This window comes from Ascidia mentula, chromosome 3 (assembly GCF_947561715.1).
Source record: "Ascidia mentula chromosome 3, kaAscMent1.1, whole genome shotgun sequence".
NCBI lineage: Eukaryota > Metazoa > Chordata > Ascidiacea > Phlebobranchia > Ascidiidae > Ascidia > Ascidia mentula.
The window spans coordinates 12813792-12834155 of NC_138568.1; the positions used below are offsets into that span (position 1 = coordinate 12813792).

The 20364-nt window shown below is 38.3% G+C and overlaps 1 protein-coding gene and 1 non-coding gene across 5 annotated transcripts; both read right to left on the reverse strand.

Annotated features, from left to right (window-relative positions):
* Window positions 1–6101: 6101 nt before the first annotated feature.
* Window positions 6102–19648, reverse strand: LOC145896087 (pyridine nucleotide-disulfide oxidoreductase domain-containing protein 2-like). 4 transcript variants are annotated; one of them, XM_082984924.1, is made up of 16 exons: window positions 19486–19648; window positions 16902–17008; window positions 16613–16755; window positions 15768–16552; window positions 14764–14931; window positions 14530–14685; window positions 14343–14475; window positions 14223–14284; window positions 14050–14147; window positions 13634–13775; window positions 12319–12526; window positions 11959–12112; window positions 11072–11226; window positions 10904–11010; window positions 10635–10755; window positions 6102–6401 (listed from the first exon to the last, which is right to left on the reverse strand). In XM_082984924.1, exons 4-16 carry the CDS (start codon window positions 15801–15803, stop codon window positions 6316–6318), a joined length of 1626 nt encoding a protein of 541 aa, XP_082841050.1. In that variant the 5' UTR covers window positions 15804–16552; window positions 16613–16755; window positions 16902–17008; window positions 19486–19648; the 3' UTR covers window positions 6102–6315. The 4 variants fall into 4 exon arrangements, with proteins under 4 accessions (XP_082841050.1, XP_082841049.1, XP_082841048.1 ...); XM_082984923.1 differs by having other exon boundaries at window positions 15768–16755; XM_082984922.1 differs by lacking the exons at window positions 15768–16552; window positions 16613–16755 and adding an exon at window positions 17306–17406.
* Trnat-ggu (transfer RNA threonine (anticodon GGU)) lies at window positions 6548–6621 on the reverse strand. The gene has a single exon. It is a non-coding gene; the product is annotated as a tRNA-Thr (tRNA).
* Window positions 19649–20364: the final 716 nt, after the last annotated feature.

Consider the following 20364-nt stretch of genomic DNA (forward strand, 5'->3'; position numbering starts at 1 on the left):
ACTGATGATGCCCTTTTCACGGCGAAATATATTTTTCTACCAACCCTTTAGAGCCCAAGGGTATACTGAGCAACATAAAAAAAATAATGTAGAGCGTTCTGTTGCGTTGATGTGTCCAATACCACTGCAACACGGTTAACTTAACAGGCCCCACGGGCAGCTAACCTTGTCACAGGGGTTTGACCGCACCGACAACAAAGAACAGTATCCTTTTATTCTGCGGCACTGTTAACGAACTGTGACACGTTCACTAAACAAAACAAACACATATTAACGAACAGTGACACATGTAACACAACAGACAATATTTAACTCACCAATACAAGATGCACAAAGGTCCGACTTCGAATAAATTTACGTTAGGCAGTCACTATTTAAGTTATCAACTTTCAATTCACTGCTTCGGTTTTGGTTTCAGTGATGCAGCGCATGTCACACATTGCGTGAATTTCAAAATTTTTATCACTCATATATAGCATTGGCCCTGAACAAAAATGGTGATGGAAAGAGGGAGAAGACAAAGGTACGCAATCAAAGCATAGCTCTCGTCGCGGAATTGAGCGTTCACTTGTTGTGATATATGGTATGTTTTATTGTTCGTCATTTGTTTGTACCTACTTAAAAGTTTGCAAAACTCGTTCGTCGTAAGTTGTTGGAGATAAAATACACGGAGCGTTTTCTTTTTGCACATGTGTCAGACGTCCTGCAGGCGCCTTAAGCGACTATCCTGCAACTAATTTTGACCTGAATGCGTAGCCAAGAGGCGGGCCAAATAAATGTAGGCTATACTTCTGTGATTTAATTTTTAACTACACCCCCTTGAACATTTTCATGCTTTTCAACTAACTGACCACGCCCAGCACCAAGTGGCTAGCTGACTGGAAAGTTCCCTGCTCATTCAACCTTATGAATGCGTCACCGGTTTTTGTTTCTTGCCGACTTTCCTTCTCACAAAGGATCAAATACGGTCTTTCTCCACGAGCAAAAATTTTTTGCAGCGACGTAACTTGAACTTGTGCAAAACGTAAACACTCCTTAAATTTAACTCCAATAATCAAGCAACTTACAACCGATTATCTTTTTTTTATTATTATTATTTGGGCAAACGTAAACAAATATACGGCCACGAATTGAAAGCAACAGGGGTAATAAACAAAACAATTTTACACACTAACAGAATTGCGATACGGCGGAAACAAAATTGCGATAAATCATAGTGTTGTGTTAAATTTTTCGGGTGTTCGAATCCCGCAAGGACAGGTTTCAGCGGTCGCTAGAAACGGTCGCAGTTACACCGGAGGTGGAGTCTGTTGCATCTGGGGTTGGGACATCTCTTTTTCCTCTTGTTCTTCCTGATACCGGTTTGTAGGGTGTTAAACTTGTTGGGATCGGTGGATCCTTAGTAGAGTATCTTACTACAGGTTGAGGTACGCTGGATCCATATCTTCTGATGCATCAGCAACCGATGGTTGCAGTTTTGGCAGGTTGCGGATTGGTGTTGGCATATACGCCATCGATACGTGCACGAATACACGCGAAGAGGAATGTGCAGCTTCTGTGAGCGCTTTGTAGGAGCCTTCTTCAACAGTGTTTGTGGCCGTATAAGATGTTTCTTCATCCGAAGAAGATGAGTCCGCAGAGTTGGAGGCTTCATTCATTTGCTCTTTGCTAGGACCGCTCTCTAGATCTTTTTTGTGGGCATACCTCTTGCGTTCCTTTTGTACCAGAATATGGCATTCAGCTTTATTGTGGTCGTCCGCTTTGCAGTGGTTGCAATAGGGTGGCTGCGACGGGTGGAATGCAGATACGATTTGTTGACCGGGCTTTAGCTCCCTTGCTGAAATTGGATGGTGTATTGAATGATTGAGTATGTAAGGCACGTTTGCCGTTACTGATCTTGTATTCATCATGTAATCTCCAACCTCTTGACACTAGCGCGTAGCGGCTGAGCAGTGTCTGGATTGGCTGTTGTTTAACTTTGGGTGGTACGTAGTTCATAACTACTCGCTCCTCGTCGTTGGTCCAGGCGTTAGCGTAGATAGACCGCCGACGAAGAGTCCGTAATCAACCTTGCCAACCTCTTGGCTTGTGCCACATTTGGTGCATAAAAGATTACCTTCCCATTTGTGAGGAGAACGATTCCGATCAAGTAGCTGATATTGAAGTTCATCTTCCTTAAGAGGGCGTAGATTACCTCCCAGTTTAGCCCAGGATTAAATCTTGCCTCGACATCACCCTGGCGATCAAAAAGGAAGTGATCGTCCTCTGAGGATTCATTTTTTTTACTGAAAGGCGGCAGAGCCAGCATGGTGATTGCGATACAGAAGAAGGAAAAAATATAACCAATGTCACTACACTGTTGTGTTAAGGTCCTGTGGGTATTTAATTCCACAAGCACAAGTTTTATTTTGGGTGATAGATCCCACATTTGCACCGGATATGGAGTATATTACAATTGGGTGCCTTGCAACCATTATAGTCGCGGTGGGTGAGCCACAGGCCGCAGTCACATAGCCTGTTACAACTTATTTGCCAGCAATTGCCTGATTTCTATTTTTGTGCCTTTTTTCCTTTCACTGCTATAATTGTTGCAGTCTATTGCAGTTTGTGACGTAACAGTTAACGGGTAGTTTTGTTGAACTGAAAACGTGGTTAAGTCCTTTTTTGTGTCTGACTTCCATTGAGCACGGTTCTATGTTGCAAAGGGCTTAATGATCGGTGAGTTGCTTATGCGTTTTGGATAAACTGTATTATCGTTAACCTTGATTGCTATTTGAACGCAATGGCTTAAGATGCCATTCGTTGTACCTTGGAAAGTAAATGAGTCAGACAAGTTACTTACACTGCTTTGTTTATTTTTAGAGTGTTCGTGACATTTAATCAAGCGGTTTGTGGTTTGTTGTCACAACAATTGGTAAGCATTGTGTGTAACGTCGTAGCGGGGATTTGTGACCATACATTGCATCTTTGTTTAGGCGTAACACTGAACCAGCAATTTATTCGTTTGCATGCCGGTTCCGAAAACAGTTGGTGAGCCTATATTGATTGTACATTTAAAGGGCATTTGTTGCTGTGATGCATTTTGTATAAAAACCGTCTTCTTTGTCCGAATAAAAAACTGCGAATATTTTCGGAGGAAGTTCAGGAGGCGCCTTTCACTCGTGTGACTCTCCGCTCCACGAATCGGGGAGCATCTAACGGGCATTATATAGCCGGTAAAGACAGTCACAACTACACACGTACATAAATTTGTCGATAGGGAAGGTTTTTTCACAGCACTTATTTTTTTTGTGCGTCTGGGGAATTGCTCTTCTTACTTTTTTGGTTTTAAAGACCTTGTATGTGGTTGAAGTTGTTGGGATTTCTTGTTTCTTCATCGTGGTGATTTCGGATGGGTGTTCTACGAAAATTGGTTTGGGTATTGAACATGGTGTGGATGTGGGAGGGGTAGAGTCAGATGTATAAAAATCGGATGAGGAGGGGTCGTCTGTTGTAGTGAATGCTTCTTCGGATTCTTGTCTTGTTGGGGGTTCTTCTTTGTTGTCGAATTTGTCTGACTTTTTTTTTTATTCGGGCACTTAGAAGGTGCCCAACGAAAAACAAGTCAACGAAATGAAACTAGCGCGAAAAAAGGATAGATCAGGTATCTACAATACACACAGGAAAAAAAATGCGATACAAAAAGTGGTAGGATTACGCTAATTAGAAGTGAACACATATAAAAGTGGAGAATTACAATTTATAGGGGAAGAAAACGCTAAGTAGGGGTACATTCTGTGAGGGCCATTTTAGTTATTTAAAAAATCTACGGCTTTGGCACGTACCACCTCTAGGAGGGGGCCTGGCCTTGTCCGTAACCGATATTAAAAGTCGATAGATTGCTGGAAGGATTGGGTCAGATTTTTAGTTATTTTTTACAACATTAGGGTTCTTTTTAACTTTATTTCGGGTTTTCCATATTGTGTGGGTAAGGGTGGTGTTTAAAATAATAATCAGTGCTCGGGTGTATTATCGTTAAGGAGTTGGGGAAAATGTAAATACGTCGGATTATCGAAATAATAGGGGTTTTGTGGCATAAGTGCTCTAAGAACTGAAATAACCAAGAAACGAAGTGACTGAATTTGGGTGCATTCAAAAAATAAATGTTTGTTAGTTTTATATGTAATAGAACTACCAGCTAGCACAGTGCCACCTCAACAGCTGCACTGATGAGACCTTACAGGTCGAAACAGTGCGGGTATACACCCTGCCTGCAGCTCTCATTAGTAGATCAAAATGTACAAAAACAGTTAGTGTCTAAAAGAAAAGGAATACATGTCGATGTAACGGGTAACAAATCGACTTTGTCTGCCTCCTCTGAGGATGCAACATTGGTTGCGGCATAAGAGGTGCCAGCAGGATGTACCGCACCCGCCATAGAGCTACCGTACGCAACGTAAGATAACAGTTTATCCACCTTCTCACGTTGAATTTGTGATGCGGTTGTGTTCCAGACGATACAATTCCACTAATCATGTATTCCAATACTTAAGAGAGCTGTCTTCTTTGTGCCTTTGCTGGCTGCCATGTTTACGGTTCATTTTTTTTAAATTTAAACACGAAATACGTGTCGTGCCTTGTTCATGGTACAACAGTACTATCTTTGCGACCTTTTAATATAAATCAAAAATGGAACAACGTAACTTGCTTTCACGACACGTAAGCGTTCGACACAGCAACACGATTTTTCGCTTCGTTACCGTTCTTTTTCTAGCTCCCTCCCCCCGTTGGCTTAAGGCCGCATCTCTGTATTTCTATGGAAAAGACTTTCTTGGTTGGGAAATGCCCTCCTGCGTAACAGAGTAAAATTATGTGTAACAATGCAATGGGTCATGAAAGGGCGCCAGTGTTTAGGTTGAATGAGCGCAGATGAGCCAGGGCGATTTTCAGCGTGTTTGGGGGAGTTTTAAAATGGTTTTCAGGGTTATGAGTCGGGCAGTACATTTGTAGAGGGTGCTGTTGAACATGTAGCTGAACAACTACCCAAATATTGAGGTAGATTTTGTGAAAAAATGAATCACAGAAAGTATGGTCAATTTGTGATTTTCTATTAGTCCCGACCCTTGTCTAGGAATTCTGGTCAAAATTATATTCGAGATAACTACTTTGACTGCTCCCCCGGGGGCATTTTGACCCTCTGTTGGCCATTATTTTGGCCAAAAAAGCAGAAAAAAGTGTAGGTTTGTTTTGTGAAAAAATGAATCACAGAAAGTACCCTCCATTTGCCAATAAGTGAAGCCACCAACCCTCCTCTACACAATTCATTGAGAATTAGATGTCTTGTAACTGTTTTGGGGGCCCCCAGGGCTGTTTGTACCCCACCTAGGACTGATAATTTAGCAGTTAGCCTTTGCAAAACCCCCCAGTGTGCTGGCTTGACGCAGCTGCAATCAATTTTTTTTCTGTTCAGCAATATCAGTACCCTTCATGAGTCATCAGACCCGGCAATTGTTTTTGGCAAACAAGAGAAACTGTAACCGGGTGCACGAAGGCAAATGACCTCTAAAATTCAATTTTTAGGATTTAATTGTGAGATGCTGCCTTAAGGCCAGGCGATTTTTTTGTAGCATGTATGGCAATAAAAAAAAGAACAGCGACGTGGTTGTCAGCTACTGTACGTGCGTCAATGATTGGATTCTTTCGTTTCAAACGTCTCCATGAAACAAATCGTATCGTTCGACTGCACCCTCAAAATCGTAGAATGGTGTTCCGTTGCAATCGTTGTTATTTGTAGGCATACTCGAACAAACTATAGTTAAATTCCTTAGGTGTAAGTAACTTCAAAGATTTTACGTGTTAGTACAACTTGTCACATAATGTATGACGACAAATGACCTCCAAACTCATTTTTTTGGATTAATTGTGAAATAAGCTTACGTAATGTAATTTCCTAAAAGATTCCTTTCTCTGTAAATTGGGGTTTCCCGTTCTTGCAAGATTGCACCCAGTCACTGCAAGTTTGGCCTAACTTTGTTTGAAACAATAGATAAATTACATATTTTTGTAGTGCATCCAATTGGTTTTATGCAAAGGGACTAAATATATCGTACACAAGTTGCACAGTTGGAAATCATAATTAATTGTATTCACAATTTTAAAAAGCAAAAAATTCTTAAAAACATATGAGAATCAACAAACTTATGATCTTCAATTGTAATGATGAAAATATTCCATATTCTGCATATATATTGACAAATTTGCAACAAAGGCATATTATCCCAACATAACACAGAACAAACCTACACATTTTATTGCTACAATTAATGCAAAGTTTACTTAGAAAGAAATTTTTCCAAAACGGTGCGACTCTTGCAACACCCGTAATGCTGCCAAACGGCCACACGATCCCATGACACCTCCACCTGCAAAACCACAATTGCAGTGAGAAAAAAAGTTTTTCAGTTTTAAGGTTCACAGGCTTCGCAGCCAAGGCATTGCAGCCAAGGCATTGCAGCCAAGCTGGATCAGCCACTTTTCCCGACAAGTCGGAGCGAAATCTGAAAAATTAAGCTCCCGGTGAGGTTTGAACTCACGACCCTGGGCTAACCAGGCCCAACGCTCTACCAACTGAGCCACAGGAGCTCAGTGGTTTCACGGGGTATATTGTGGCCAAGGTACACTGGTGGACAAGCGCACAACATGTCAGGCGACCTTCACATACGTAGAGGATCTCCACCACCGTAATCAGACAACGCAGAAGTAATGTCATGCTTTCGCATAGCAAGGCAGGATCGCCCCACTGCGTAGGCCCTTTATATTTGGCGATCACAGCTCTAATATTTTGATCATGAGGTTGACAGGCAGGCTTCGCAGCCAAGGCATTACAGCCAAGCTGGATCAGCCACTTTTCCCGACATGTCGGAGCGAGATCTGAAAAATCAAGCTCCCGGTGAGGTTTGAACTCACGACCCTGGGCTAACCAGGCCCAACGCTTTACCAACTGAGCTACATGAGCTCAGTGGTTTCACGGGGTATATTGTGGCCAAGGTACACGTAGAGGATCGTATGTGAAGGTCGCCTGAGAAGTTATGCGCTTGCTCACAATATACCCCATGAAACCACTGAGCTCCTGTAGCTCAGTTGGTAGAGCGTTGGGCCTGGTTAGCCCAGGGTCGTGAGTTCAAACCTCGCCGGGAGCTTGATTTTTCAGATCTCGCTCCGACTTGTCAGGAAAAGTGGCTGATCCAGCTTGGCTGCGAAGCCTATGAACCTTATGATCAAAATATCAGAGCTTTGATCGCCAAATATAAAGGGCCTGCGCAGTGGGGCGATCCTGCCTTGCTATGCGAAAGCATGGCATTACTTCTGCGTTTTTTAGTTTTATTTAGATTTTTTAAAACAAGTAAACAAGCAATGTTCCTGCATGTTACACAAATTATCATGTCCTTCCACAATATGGTGACCTTACTTTATCCTAACCATTGGATACAAATGAAGTGCTGTTGCACACCAAAAAAATTACTGTAGTTAAAAAAGAGCAATGGCTTAGAATACAAAAAAGCTATGTTGTAGCATACAAATAAGCTATGTTGTAGTATACGACAAAGCAATATTGCAGAATACTATAATAAGGTAATGTTTTTGAACACAATAAAGTAATATTCACTTTTCTCAAATCGTTTCATTTTTTCATTGCAAAAATAAGCTTTTTTTAAGTTTAAATCGCCTGTGTCTTGGTTTATGCTGTAGTGTTGTTTTGATATACATGCCTTAAAAGACATTTAGTAGTTTTTCCATCTCTCTTTGTTTTCCCAGGGTCGATTTTTTGCCATTGCATATTTTTTGTGTAAGTGCATTTGAAATGTACCTATAGGACTTTATTTTTGTTTTGAGGACTACTAATAAAAAAGTTATCAAGTCATTTTTTATATGTTGGGAAAATGATTTTTATCTTTAAAGCGGTACTCCACAACCTTTATTCTGTAACGTCGCGATTATCAACTTCGGCAAGGCCTGGTGCACAATAAAAACTGTGGCGAGCATATAGCGTCGAAATCGAAAAATGTGGCGAACTTTTACACCAGGGCCACGGGTGACGAAAGTGCATTACTTCGCCATTACGAAGTACACCACCATCCACAATTCAGAGAAAGACCAAAGCTAGCTGAATGCTACTCTGTGGTGTTTTTACAACAACCGCCCATGGACCAACTGGACATATACGAGGACAAACGGCACAAAAACTTAAACGCAAAAATCAACATTCAAAAATTAATTTTACCGTGGTTACGTGAACACCGCCCATTTCATTTTATTTCTTTATTATAATCTTTTTATCGTTGTTTCACCTGAATAAGCAATGGATGCCTGTGGTGATGAACTTATAAGTAGGTCACTCGTAACATCTGATCAGAGCGCAGTCCAGTATGATAGCACCAGAGGTTTTTACTGTTCGGCCATTTTTATCGTTTGATCATTTTTAGCATTTAACTGTCTTTTCTGTTTATTTTGTTTGTAGAACTGAAGATGCTTTGACAAAAAGTAAAACAGGTTTTCTAAACTGGAAGCGTGGACACAAAGTTGTTCTAGTAACAGTTAAAAGTGATTAAAACAAGCAACATTTTGTCACACCTGTTCATTGTTGGATTGATGCATGTACATATCAATATAAAACTTACTATGAAATTAGTAGGATTTTAATAAATTTTAGAATCCTGATTGAAAATCAATTGACGGTGTATCAGCATTTATTTAGTGCGGTTTCAGTCAACTAGTCATGTGGAGATTGGAAAAAATAAGTCCCAACAATCTCATCCAAATTTCAATTTCTAGCGAATATCGACTCTTGTAATGTGAAAAATCAGCAATCAGCAAGCCTCTTCATCCACTAGCAGCAGTGTTGAAACAGAAGAGTTTGAGTTTCCAACTGCAGTGATTGAAACACTAAATGGATCAATCCTACAAGTATGGCATCTTGAAAAGTACATGGTCAATATCAACGAAATTTTAATCAATGTGAGAGTGTTTGGACTTTAGCAAGTGTATCAATTTTGAGCAAAATCCAAAAATGTCATGCTTCATGGGTTGGTGATTTGGCATGAAATCACTCTTTGACTTGCAATATCTCAGTGTTGCGCAGCATACCGTTTGCGCAGCACTGTACCAAAGTAATGCTCAAGAATCTGTGGCCATTTTCTTATCCACAAAAAATAAAAACATTTTTGATGAATTTCCATATATCGCTATCAGTAAGGAATCTCCCTACAGAATCCATGTGTTAGGGCATAAATTTGAACAACACTTATACTGAAATATGTCTCTGACGTTCTTCTGGTGAAAAACAACAAATATACACCTTTTGTTTAAAAAGATTGTATTTTACGAATGACTAGGCTTCTTCAGACAAAAAACAAACACAGTAGCGAAGCCATGGACAAAGAAATGTACTTTTTCGTCCCTTAATTTCTTTGCCCGTGGGTTCGCTACTGTGTTTGTTAATTCTCTGAAGAAGTCTAGCCGTTCGTACAGGCAAAACGTCAGAAAATACAATCTTTTTAAAAAAGGTGTATATTTGTTGTTTTTCACCATAAGAACGTCAGATTCATATTTCATTATGACACCCGGTGGTATCCTATTTTCAGTTTTCAACACTTTTCGAAAAATTAATTTTAGGTGCTGGTGGTACACTTGGTTAACCTCTATAGCTTGGCCAGGTGATAACTATCAGTGCACACTTAATACACACCAAACTTTTTTGGGTAGGTGGCTCAATCATAAGCGCCAATTTATATAATTCCTTGGGGGCCACTAATCCATAATTGGGATGAAGGGGGGGTCCAAAATTTTAGGGAAAATGTCTATATTTTTCGTTGCTAAATTACAGTAAATTGGGCTCAAAGCTGTAGAAAATCTGAACATCAATGTTTGTGCTAATGGACACATAAACGTTAACGCATTGCATCATAGAAACTCGATTGCGATTTTTTGCGGTAATACATGCGCCATAGGTTTCTTTTACTTGAATAAATTTGGTGCCAAAAAGGATTAAGTGTGTGTTGATGTAGTCAAGAAAATATACAAAAAAATTTGCATGCGGTAGCCCTGTAAGTTTCTGCACATTTGCACAATGTTTTTCCAAACGGAATTTGTTCTGCAGAACAAAAATGAGTATACACTTGAGAAAATTCAATGCTATTGTAATAATCTGACCACAGGATAAAAAAAGATATTTGGTCTCTTATCTTTGTGCAAATGAAAATAACACTTCTTTCATAACAATGCAACATTTTTAGTAACAATGGCAAATTTAAGCACGAGGCATTTTGTGGTGTCATAATACGTACTAAAGAAAAATCTAATGCACTTGAGAGACAGATTTCACACAATGGGGGGCACTTCACTGACATTCCCGGTTATTTACAGCTTTAATTTTTACTCGTATCAATCACAACAGCGCTGATGAGTGTATGAAACACTTTCTCCCATTGTCTTAGCACAAATTGCCACTAAATAACTAAAATTTTGCGGGGGTCATGGCACCTTTGGGCTTATTTCTGACTGTATTGTCACTGTGACCTTAAGTGTGGAGTTCATTCTTTTCTGTCAAAACACTGTCAGTGTCTCTCTTCATAAAACGTTTCCTAATAATCATTTACCTGGGTGTGTTCCACTTCCACATAAAAGCAAACCTTGAATTGGAGTTTCATATGAAGGTCTCACAGATGTTGGCCGGGTAAAAAGCAGTTGATCAAGAGTCATCGCCCCATGAAAAATGTTCTTTTAAAAATAGTGAAAAAATTACCAGAAGAATTCACCCCTAACCACTAACTTCACTGCTGTTACGAAGTATGAAATATTTTTGCACACCCATATATTGACAAATTACAGACAAATTTAAGGAATTTTGTTTGCACAGTAGACCCACCCCTCCTGTGAGTCCAAATATATTTTCCAAATCCGCAGGGGTAAGAACATCTGCACCCACAATGCTTGATGTAAATCCAGGGGCATACTTCTCTATCGTGTCAAAAACTATGGAATAAAAATGCAGTAAAGATTGTTACAATTTTATACCCTCATAATTTTTTCCCACCAGTTGATGCATAGTTTTGCTTGTCCACATCTGACCACTTGTTTTTGTTTTTGGGCTGAATTGGAGTGTATTGTGTAAATAATGATAACACATGATGACCTTCAGGGGCAAGTGAATTGTCAAGAGCACTTGGTATGCACATTTCAATCATTGGTCTACAAAATACTTTTATTTTACATACTTTTACAGGTATGCTACATAAATGTTTACTTTTGAAACAAAATAAATAAAGTCATCGCATAAGTAATACCATGCTTCCGCAAAACAAGGTAGGATCGCCCCACTGCGCAGGCCTTTTATATTTGGCGATCACAGCTCTAATATTCTGATCATAAGGTTCACAAGGCTTCGCAGCCAAGCTGGATCAGCCACTTTTCCTGACAAGTCGGAGCGAGATCTGAAAAATCAAGCCCCGGTGGGGTTTGAACTCACGATCCTGGGCTAACCAGACCCAACGCTCTACCAACTGAGCTACATGACCTCAGTGGCTTCACAGGGTATATTGTGGCCAAGGTACGCACAACTTTTTAGGAGACCTTCACATGCGTAGAGGATCTCCACCACCGTAATCAGACAACGCACAAGTAATACCATGCTTCCGCAAAGCAAGGCAGGATCGCCCCACTGTGCAGGCCCTTTATATTTGGCGATCACAGCTCTGATATTCTAATCATAAGGTTCACAAGGCTTCGCAGCCAAGGCATTGCAGCCAAGCTGGATCAGCCATTTTTCCCGACAAGTCAGAGCGATATCTGAAAAATCAAGCTCCCGGTGAGGTTTGAACTCACGACCCTGGGCTAACCAGGCCCAACGCTCTACTAACTGAGCTACAGGAGCTCACAACTTGTTAGGCGACTATCAAGCACATTAATAAAGTCATTATATACTTTTTGGATGCAATTCCTTGCCTACAATCAATGTAAGCATCATGTATCATGTCTATATTTTCACAGTTTAAATGAATTGTTCCTTCATGCTGCTTCCCAGGCATATTATTCTTGTTGGGAATTGCCAAAAAATTTGGAAGTTTGTCAACTGCAACTATAAAAAAATTATTTTCAATTTACCAGGTTATTACTGTCCTTAAAAGGAACAAAATATTTTTGAATAATACCAACTTTCACATTTATATCTTAAATGCTTTGAATTTTTGTGTTTCTGCAGGCATGTCTTCATACAAAAAAAATAGTGATCAATAAAAAATATAGCAGGTTCACAAAAAATATTTTATGGAACGAAAAGCCTACCATTTATCTTAGTCACAGGTGATGAATAATCAATTTGATTTATTCTATTCAAATATTCTGGGTCATTCAAGTCACCCTTCTCCAGTAAGGTGTTAAATGTGACATGGGGGGTGGCATTTGAAAGCACATAATCAGCCCCAATGAATTTGCCAGATTGAAGAATAATTCCATCAACCTTTTCATTATTCACAGCAATTTGTTTAACTTCCTGTAAAAAAAACTTTATCACAATCTGTTTATTTTGCATCCAAAAAGACAGATAAACTAAGCATACGAAGGAACCATGTTAGTATTCTGTTCCTAGGTTAGGCAAGTAAAATCTTTGCTTGGCTGTAGAGGTTCAGTGGAGTATAAATGTATTTGTGTCGGATGTGTCTTGCAATCACAAAATATCGGTTTTAACTCATTAGTTTAACAAAACTCTAATTTTGTGTCAAACCAGTGAGAATTTGGTTAGGCTGTATCACTAATCACTACCATACACTGCACATGGACAAAAAACGAACACGTGCATGAACACGGTTTTCTTTAAAGCATTGATAAACCGTGTTACCCGTATGTTACAATTAAAAGCGAAAAAATCTGCTCACCGAAGTTTTGAGCCAGGAAGACATCAGTAAACCAGATTCAGTTCTTTTAGTTAAATTATTTATTTTCTATATTGCCTTATTCAAATAGAATCGATTAACTTTACTGCACTACAATATATCTATAACTTCGGAGCACCCTATACTATACAACACACACCTCAACAACTAAGTTACCAAGAATGGCCGAAAGAATGCGGTTCTAATAGCATTGTTATGTCACTTAGACGTACTGTATGACGCAGTAGTATGCCTGAGTGATTTTGAAATGTTACACTGGGGTATGCAGTCTGGGTTTTTCACAGGTTAGGCAGGTTTTCTCTGGGAGATAGGAAACAATGTGCAATTAATGCAAATGTTAAATTAGTAGAAATAGTGTCACATTGATGAAATGCTTAAAAAATCAACTCTCATTTTAGGATACATCAATTTATCCAAGATCCATTTATTCAATATACCCACTTCATGGCAATAAGTTTGTCAGATTTAGCACTTTTTAATAATTTCCAAAAATTTAAAAGGCAAGCTTTATTTTTATTAAATTTGCATGTTTAGTCACAAAATAGTGGCCCTTCAGGCAAACAATAGCATTGTTTTAACTGCATTACATTGCATTATGCCTGGCAGCAGCAGCATCACAACTATTTGCATGTCAACATTAAAATACAAACATACACATTGGAACTGTAAATAAAAAAAATATAATATAGAACTGTAGAGTATGTTACCTCTTCGACAAACATGTCAACTCCAAAGTCTCTGCAGCAGTCTGAAATAGCACTACTTACACCTCCCATACCTCCCCGAACATAAGCCCAAACTCCTTTTTTCCCTTTAGTCTGACCAATCATGTGATGTAACAAGACATATCTAAATTAAAAAAAACATTGCCAAATCTACTGTTAAACATGGTTTGTGTAGTGAACAAAGATCGACAAAACGTCTGGAGCAGTACTGCTAAAACCATAATTATGCACAATGGTAGCTTACAAAAGGGCCTATATTAGTGGTTTTCAATTCGTGCATCACTACCCCTAGCTATTTTTCTAGGGTTTGCTAGCAATGGGAGTATGATTTCTTGAGACTTTGTTATTGATCAAAACCAATGGTTGTATATCCTTCTAAGTTTATTCTTCAAACATACCCACTTCCACTGGTAAAGGGACTAAGCATTGCACCAATCACACCGTCAGTTGCAAGAGTTGCTTTTAAAGGCTCAGATTCAAACCATAATGAAAGAATCTGAAAAAGAAGGTTTACAAAAAAATCAGGAAAACAAGCTATACAAAAAATCTTGAAATGCCATAAAATTGCCACCTTTGAAATTGGGGAAGTTACCAGTTCATAAAACAAAGGTGCATCTGCTCCAAGTTTTTTTCCTGGATAAAGGAGACAAGTAGCTTTAATAAAATGATGTTATTGTATTTCCTTACCCACCAAGTTTAAGCAATGAAACAGCATCTTTTATTTGCCTAAATGATGTGTTTTTATTTAAAGACACTTGTGTGTCCAATAAAAATTCAACAATGTTCCCCATCCTTGCAATAAAATTCTCATATTGAGGGTAGACCTAAGAACATTATCTATAGTTCATGTTGGTTTTTAACATCTGAATAAAGCACACATTTGCATCAGATTGAGAAAACTTGCTTATTTCATGGCAAGTAAGCCTCATGTCATTCGACAACATTAAAAACCTTGGTGGTTCTCCATTTATTCCATCTTCAAGTATTGGTGTAAATGAAGATGTTTGTCGCTCAATCAGGCTAAGCCCATAACTCTGCTCATATTATACAAAAAAACTTAGGCTTTCAAAGTAATGAAGAAAGAACACACATCTCAGTATAATATGTAGTACCTCTAGCTTAAGGTCCTGGATAATTTTTGGTCTTAGCAAACTGAGAACATATGAAGCACGAGAAAACTTGTATCCTTTAACTACTTCTTCAGTAACAGCTGCACCTCCAAGAACATGTCTCTTTTCAAACAGGCCAACAGAATGACCATTCTTAGCCAAATAAGCAGCCTGTGTAACATTTGGATTATATTTAAATTTAATGTGTACATCATAGGCCCCAAACTACCATGCATAATAAGCCAGGTTGACAGAGGTAATGAAAACTTATAGTGCCTTTACTCAGAATACAAATTGCGCTAACATGCATAAATTGCATCCAAAAACGTACCGGCAGATTACCTACATAAGCAAAACTAAACCATCCGCTAAAAGGCACTATACACACATAAACAGTTCCAAAACTGTGATTTAACTATGTATAGTTATACTCTATAGCAGTGGTTCTCAACCTTTTAAGTTTGCGGACTGGTAAACTTTCAAAACAATTTATGCCAACCGGTGGACTTGCAAACCCAAAATGTAATTACAACAAAAATATGCAATTCAAAAGAAGTATGAAAAATTCAATTTATTGAGATTTATTGTTTGTCTGTTTGATATCATACATGTTAAATGCGGTTCTCATAAAGTTTCTGCAAGGCGACATTGAGATATAATATTGTAATTGGCGGACTGGCAGGAAAGTTGACGCAGACCGGCGGTTAAGAACCACTGCTCTATAGCATAGTAGTTAATTATGAAGAAGAAGAAAGCATGAGAACATTTAATAACCATGAAATGATTCTTTATTGTGTAAAGTGGATTTATTGAATCATTGTGACAATGAAAAATGAAGACAAAGGAAAAGACACATACAAACTGCCACACACACATATAATAACAGGATATTGGTTGACTTGAATGTAGGATTTTTGAATCTGGAGGAAAACTGTAGAATGTGCTTGACACCACCAAAGTCACAGAAATATTTTAAATAGACTTTGCTTGACACAAATGCTAACCACCTGGAGAGTGTTGTAAGTCATATGATTCAGAACCATACTGCATTCTTGGTGACTTTCTGGCAAATGTCTTTGTGATCAAGTGTCACACTTAACAAATCAAAATTGCATGTTCGTAAAATCAATTGTTATCTTTGCCAAAATATTTTTTAGATTCACAATAGTAATTCACAATAGTGCAATAGTAACATTTATGTTAAACTGTCAGTTTCACAATAATAAAAATAATACAGTCAGATTACTAAAAAATTACCTTATTTTACAAAAATGAATGATCATTGCAAACAGAACTGTTTATAATAATAATAAAATAATTTGCGCCCTTGTCAACAACAATAATAATCCATTAATTAATTTCTGATATTTTATCACCAAACACTCTATATACAAAGATAGGTTCATCGCAGCTGACGGAAAAGTTAAATCAGATTTTACTATGCGGTCAGACACTTCGAGCAAGAAAAGCATGCCGTCACAGCATGACGCCGGCTGGTGTGAATCCCCCGCCGCACGAAAACTGTGTCAGGTGTGAATCCCGCTTAATGCTATTATAGAACATTTATTACCACGACTTTGAAAGAAAGGCTTTAATATATTTGTTACCCTAAAAGGGATTAAATCTGGGCATGCATTATCAAGAAAACATAGAAATAAAAACTATTTTGCATGCGGTGGTCTTGTATGTTAGCACATTTGCATGTGCTAACAGTTTTTTTTAACAGGTTCAACCACTAAAATCTAATTGACTTTCCACACAAGAACCGCTTGCCATTGCAACATCGTCGCCACTAAAAACATACATTTTGTTCTCGACTCTAAAGAACAATACGTTGGTACCTAAAACACACATAAAACATGGAAATTGTCCATGTAGATGCTTTCCCACTGTGATACCAATTTTCCATTATTAACCATGGCCCACGCAACATTGTACTGTTGAACAAGCATCACTGTTGAGTGTGGATTAACTTTTCAGTTTTGAATTGGGTTTCTAAATGCAGATTTGTAAAACATTTTCTAAATTGATTTGGAGTTCATGAATTGCACTTACAGACTACCAACCAACATTAATTTTGAAAATTTGCCTAGTCTTTGCAAAAAATTCATTGACAAATAATGGAAACCATTATTACTCACGGCAATTAAACCATTGTGTCCTCCTCCAACTATAGCAACATCATACTTTGCTTTAACTTTATGACTTTTGTGCTGCGAAAGTGATGAATTTCTAACTTGCATGTAACCTATGAAACAATAATGTATCTGATTTAGGGATGTGCCAAAGTGAACCAGAATCCGAATAGATTCGCCGAATATCAGCACATATTTCATACTTGTGCAAACCCGAATATAGTGCAAGATTCGTATGCGAAAATTTATTGAAGCAATAATATGGTTATGGCATAATATGGTTTTTCGCATGACCAATAACGGTAGCACACCGCTTTTAATGCCACGAGAACTGGTGTAGTTGTTTTGGCTATTAGTTTATCACCATGAATGAACAAAACGTGACGAAAACACTATTGCGTATGTAGCACCTGTTGGTCTAACATCGTATTATAGTTCTGGGTGCTGCTCGTAGCAGGGGTTTTCGTCACCAAAATACAGAAGCGCACTTGAAAACAAAAGAACGGAAGTCCTGCGTTGTTCAAAGATTAATTTGGTCAATCATAACATAACACCTTTATTAAGTTATGTCAATCAAGTATGGTTTTTCCTCAACACTAGCGGCAAAGGCTACAGAAATCAACTGTATGCAATTTATTCGTCGTATGATAGCAAAACAGCAGTTGGTAAAGCAACATACTTGCGCACATGATGCAAACGACCAACTATTATTGACGTTACACTTACATACGAATATATTCGGGTTCGCATGACTAATGTTTCTATTTATTCGGATTCGCATGAACCCGAATCTTTGTCCATTTGGCTCATCCCTAACTGGATTGATTTTAATGTTGCAACAATTCATATCCTGACAACAAATTATAAATATAGAGTAAAACTTGGTTATTCCAAATCCAGTTATTCCGGAACTTTGCCAAAATTATACAAAATTGAAAGTAGAAATAATTTAAAATCTTTTTCTTGACAAAAAGCTTCACAATTAAGTTGTACCACCTGAATAGTTGCCCAGTGGTGCCACACCCATGTGCAAGAGCTTAATGAAAACAAGTGCTATATGGTGAAGTTTCTTGTAATTTTAATTCAAAATATAAATTACCTATTACGAGTGTCTTATCTCCGAAACATCAACAAAACCACAAACATAACACATTTCAATTAATGCATGGAATAGCATAACTGCTGCCCAAACAAAATTGTGGCACCCCAAGAATTTCCTTAAAAGTTGGTGCTATTTGCAAGTTTTGAAGGAAATTATGTGTAGCAATGGTTTATCCATAGGGTGCCAGTGATAAAGTTGATTGAGTACACATACACAGGCTGGAAACGTGTTTTTGGCAGTTTTAGTATGACTTCCAGGAGTTTTAGTCAGGTGTTGTTTAAAATCCGACTGAAAAAAGTATAAACTTTTTGTGTGAAAAATTGAATCACAAGAAATTTTCCTCTTCTTGATTTTGTGTTAGTCTCACCACTAATCTATAGACTCTAGTCAAAATTACTTGCATGACAACTACCTTAGAGACATTATTTAGAATTAACAAGCAAGAAAAACTGTAGGTTTGTTTTGTGAAAAATTTAATTGCAAAAGGACACTTTATTTCCAATTCAATCACCAACCTCTACACAATGCATTCAGAACAAGATGTTTCATACCTGTATTGGCATACACTCTAGGGTTGTTTGTACTTCACAAAAAATTACTGTTGGCTGTCTTATTGCTGCTGCAATAATTTTTTATATTTATTTAAGCAATAGTAATCCCAATTGCTTTTTGCATACAAGCAAAACTGCCGCAGACAAGCGAAACTGTGCATGAAGGTAGACAACTTCTAAAACCCAATTTTTTAACATTTAATGTAAGATATGGCCTTAATCTACACTTTGTCATGTAATTGCCTTGCATTTGATTATCGTCAAAAGGTACATCAGCAATAAAGTTGTTCTGAACTAGAGTTGAAGGAGAACAATGAAACCTTTTTCGGGGTTAAAATTTATATCTTAATTTACCCCTAATCCTAAAACTGTTTAGTTTCTGCTTACTTTGTATGAAACCACGCTGCAGAAGTGTAAAATAAAAATATAGGGTTGTTATTTCGTTGCTGAACGTGTCGTAGTAGGGCATCAAACGTTCTTACACGAGAACCGCTAATAGGACGGGGTAGGTGCGTTTTTTTGAAAGCGTGTAACTTTATGTATGACGTCACATTGGCGTACTTTTTGGTGCGGCGTCATGTTTGTTGTTGTGAAATTTGAAGTTTTCCCGATATCTTAAACATACGTACTTACGATTCCGAACCAGATCCCTTTAGAGCCCTCCTTTCCAACCTTTTTCAGTTCGCGACCCACTTTTAATGTAAGTTTTATTGTGCGACCCACAATGAGACATGACCAAACGAAGTTACGCGATGATAATGCATTAATTTCGTGATCTAACAGAAAACTGTAACATTTAGAAATGCTTCGCGACCCACCTGAAATAGCTTCGCTACCCACCAATGGGTCGCGACCCACTGGTTGGGAAGCACTGCTTTGGAGTACTGCGAGGACGATTTTATAATTAAATGCATCCACAATTTAGAAAAAAACTTACCTTTGATCAACGGTGGTCTCATCCTTGAATGAACCAAGAGACACTGGTCAACAATGGACAAAACGTTTTTCACACCGACAAAATTTGAAACGCACATATCTTTGCAGTTTCTTCTGGTTATCACACTTACACCGCCTCCGAAAGTCAGACGCATAAACTAGCCCTGTTTACATGAAATGGTTTGCGAACGAGCTTGCGGCATCGAGCCGTGAAGAACTAACAGACCATAACGAGCGAGCGTCGGGGCTCAAATTGCATGAGCGCGCGAAATTCGGTTCTCGCAAAATGGATATGGCGGTAACAGATAGTTTATTGGAAGTTAGGGCTCTACTTTTACTTCATAATTACCAAAAACGGTGCAAACGAAGAAAGGCTTTGCTGTTGTTACATGTCAATGCGTTGCTTTCTCACAATCGAAGACTTGGACGGCCGTGGCGATTACAGAGGTGAGATATTGGTGGTATTTATGGGCCAAGCTTCATGCTTACTGGAATACTGTGCTTCGCTTTGCATTCATAGTTTTGTATCTTGGTTAAGTTAAATGTTATTTTCGTTTGTTTTAGGTCAGGACAATGGTGGAATGTTATAGTTCCCGGTTTTAATGATTCCCAGTGGTTGACCCATTTCAGATTGAGTAAAGAATGCTTTGGGTGTTTGTGTGAAGAAGTGTGGGAGTCAGGACTTTTCTTTCTTCAACACTTTTTAACAACTGGTGTATTATTGCTTCGTTGTTCCAAATTACTGGACTTTTTCGCAATATTTTTGTCATTTTTTATGAAATAAATATTAATACCAAGCACACAAATTAAAACCTTAAAAAGAATATCTTCGAAAAGCATCAACAAGCAAACCTAACCTAACTTGATTTTGCCGCCAAAT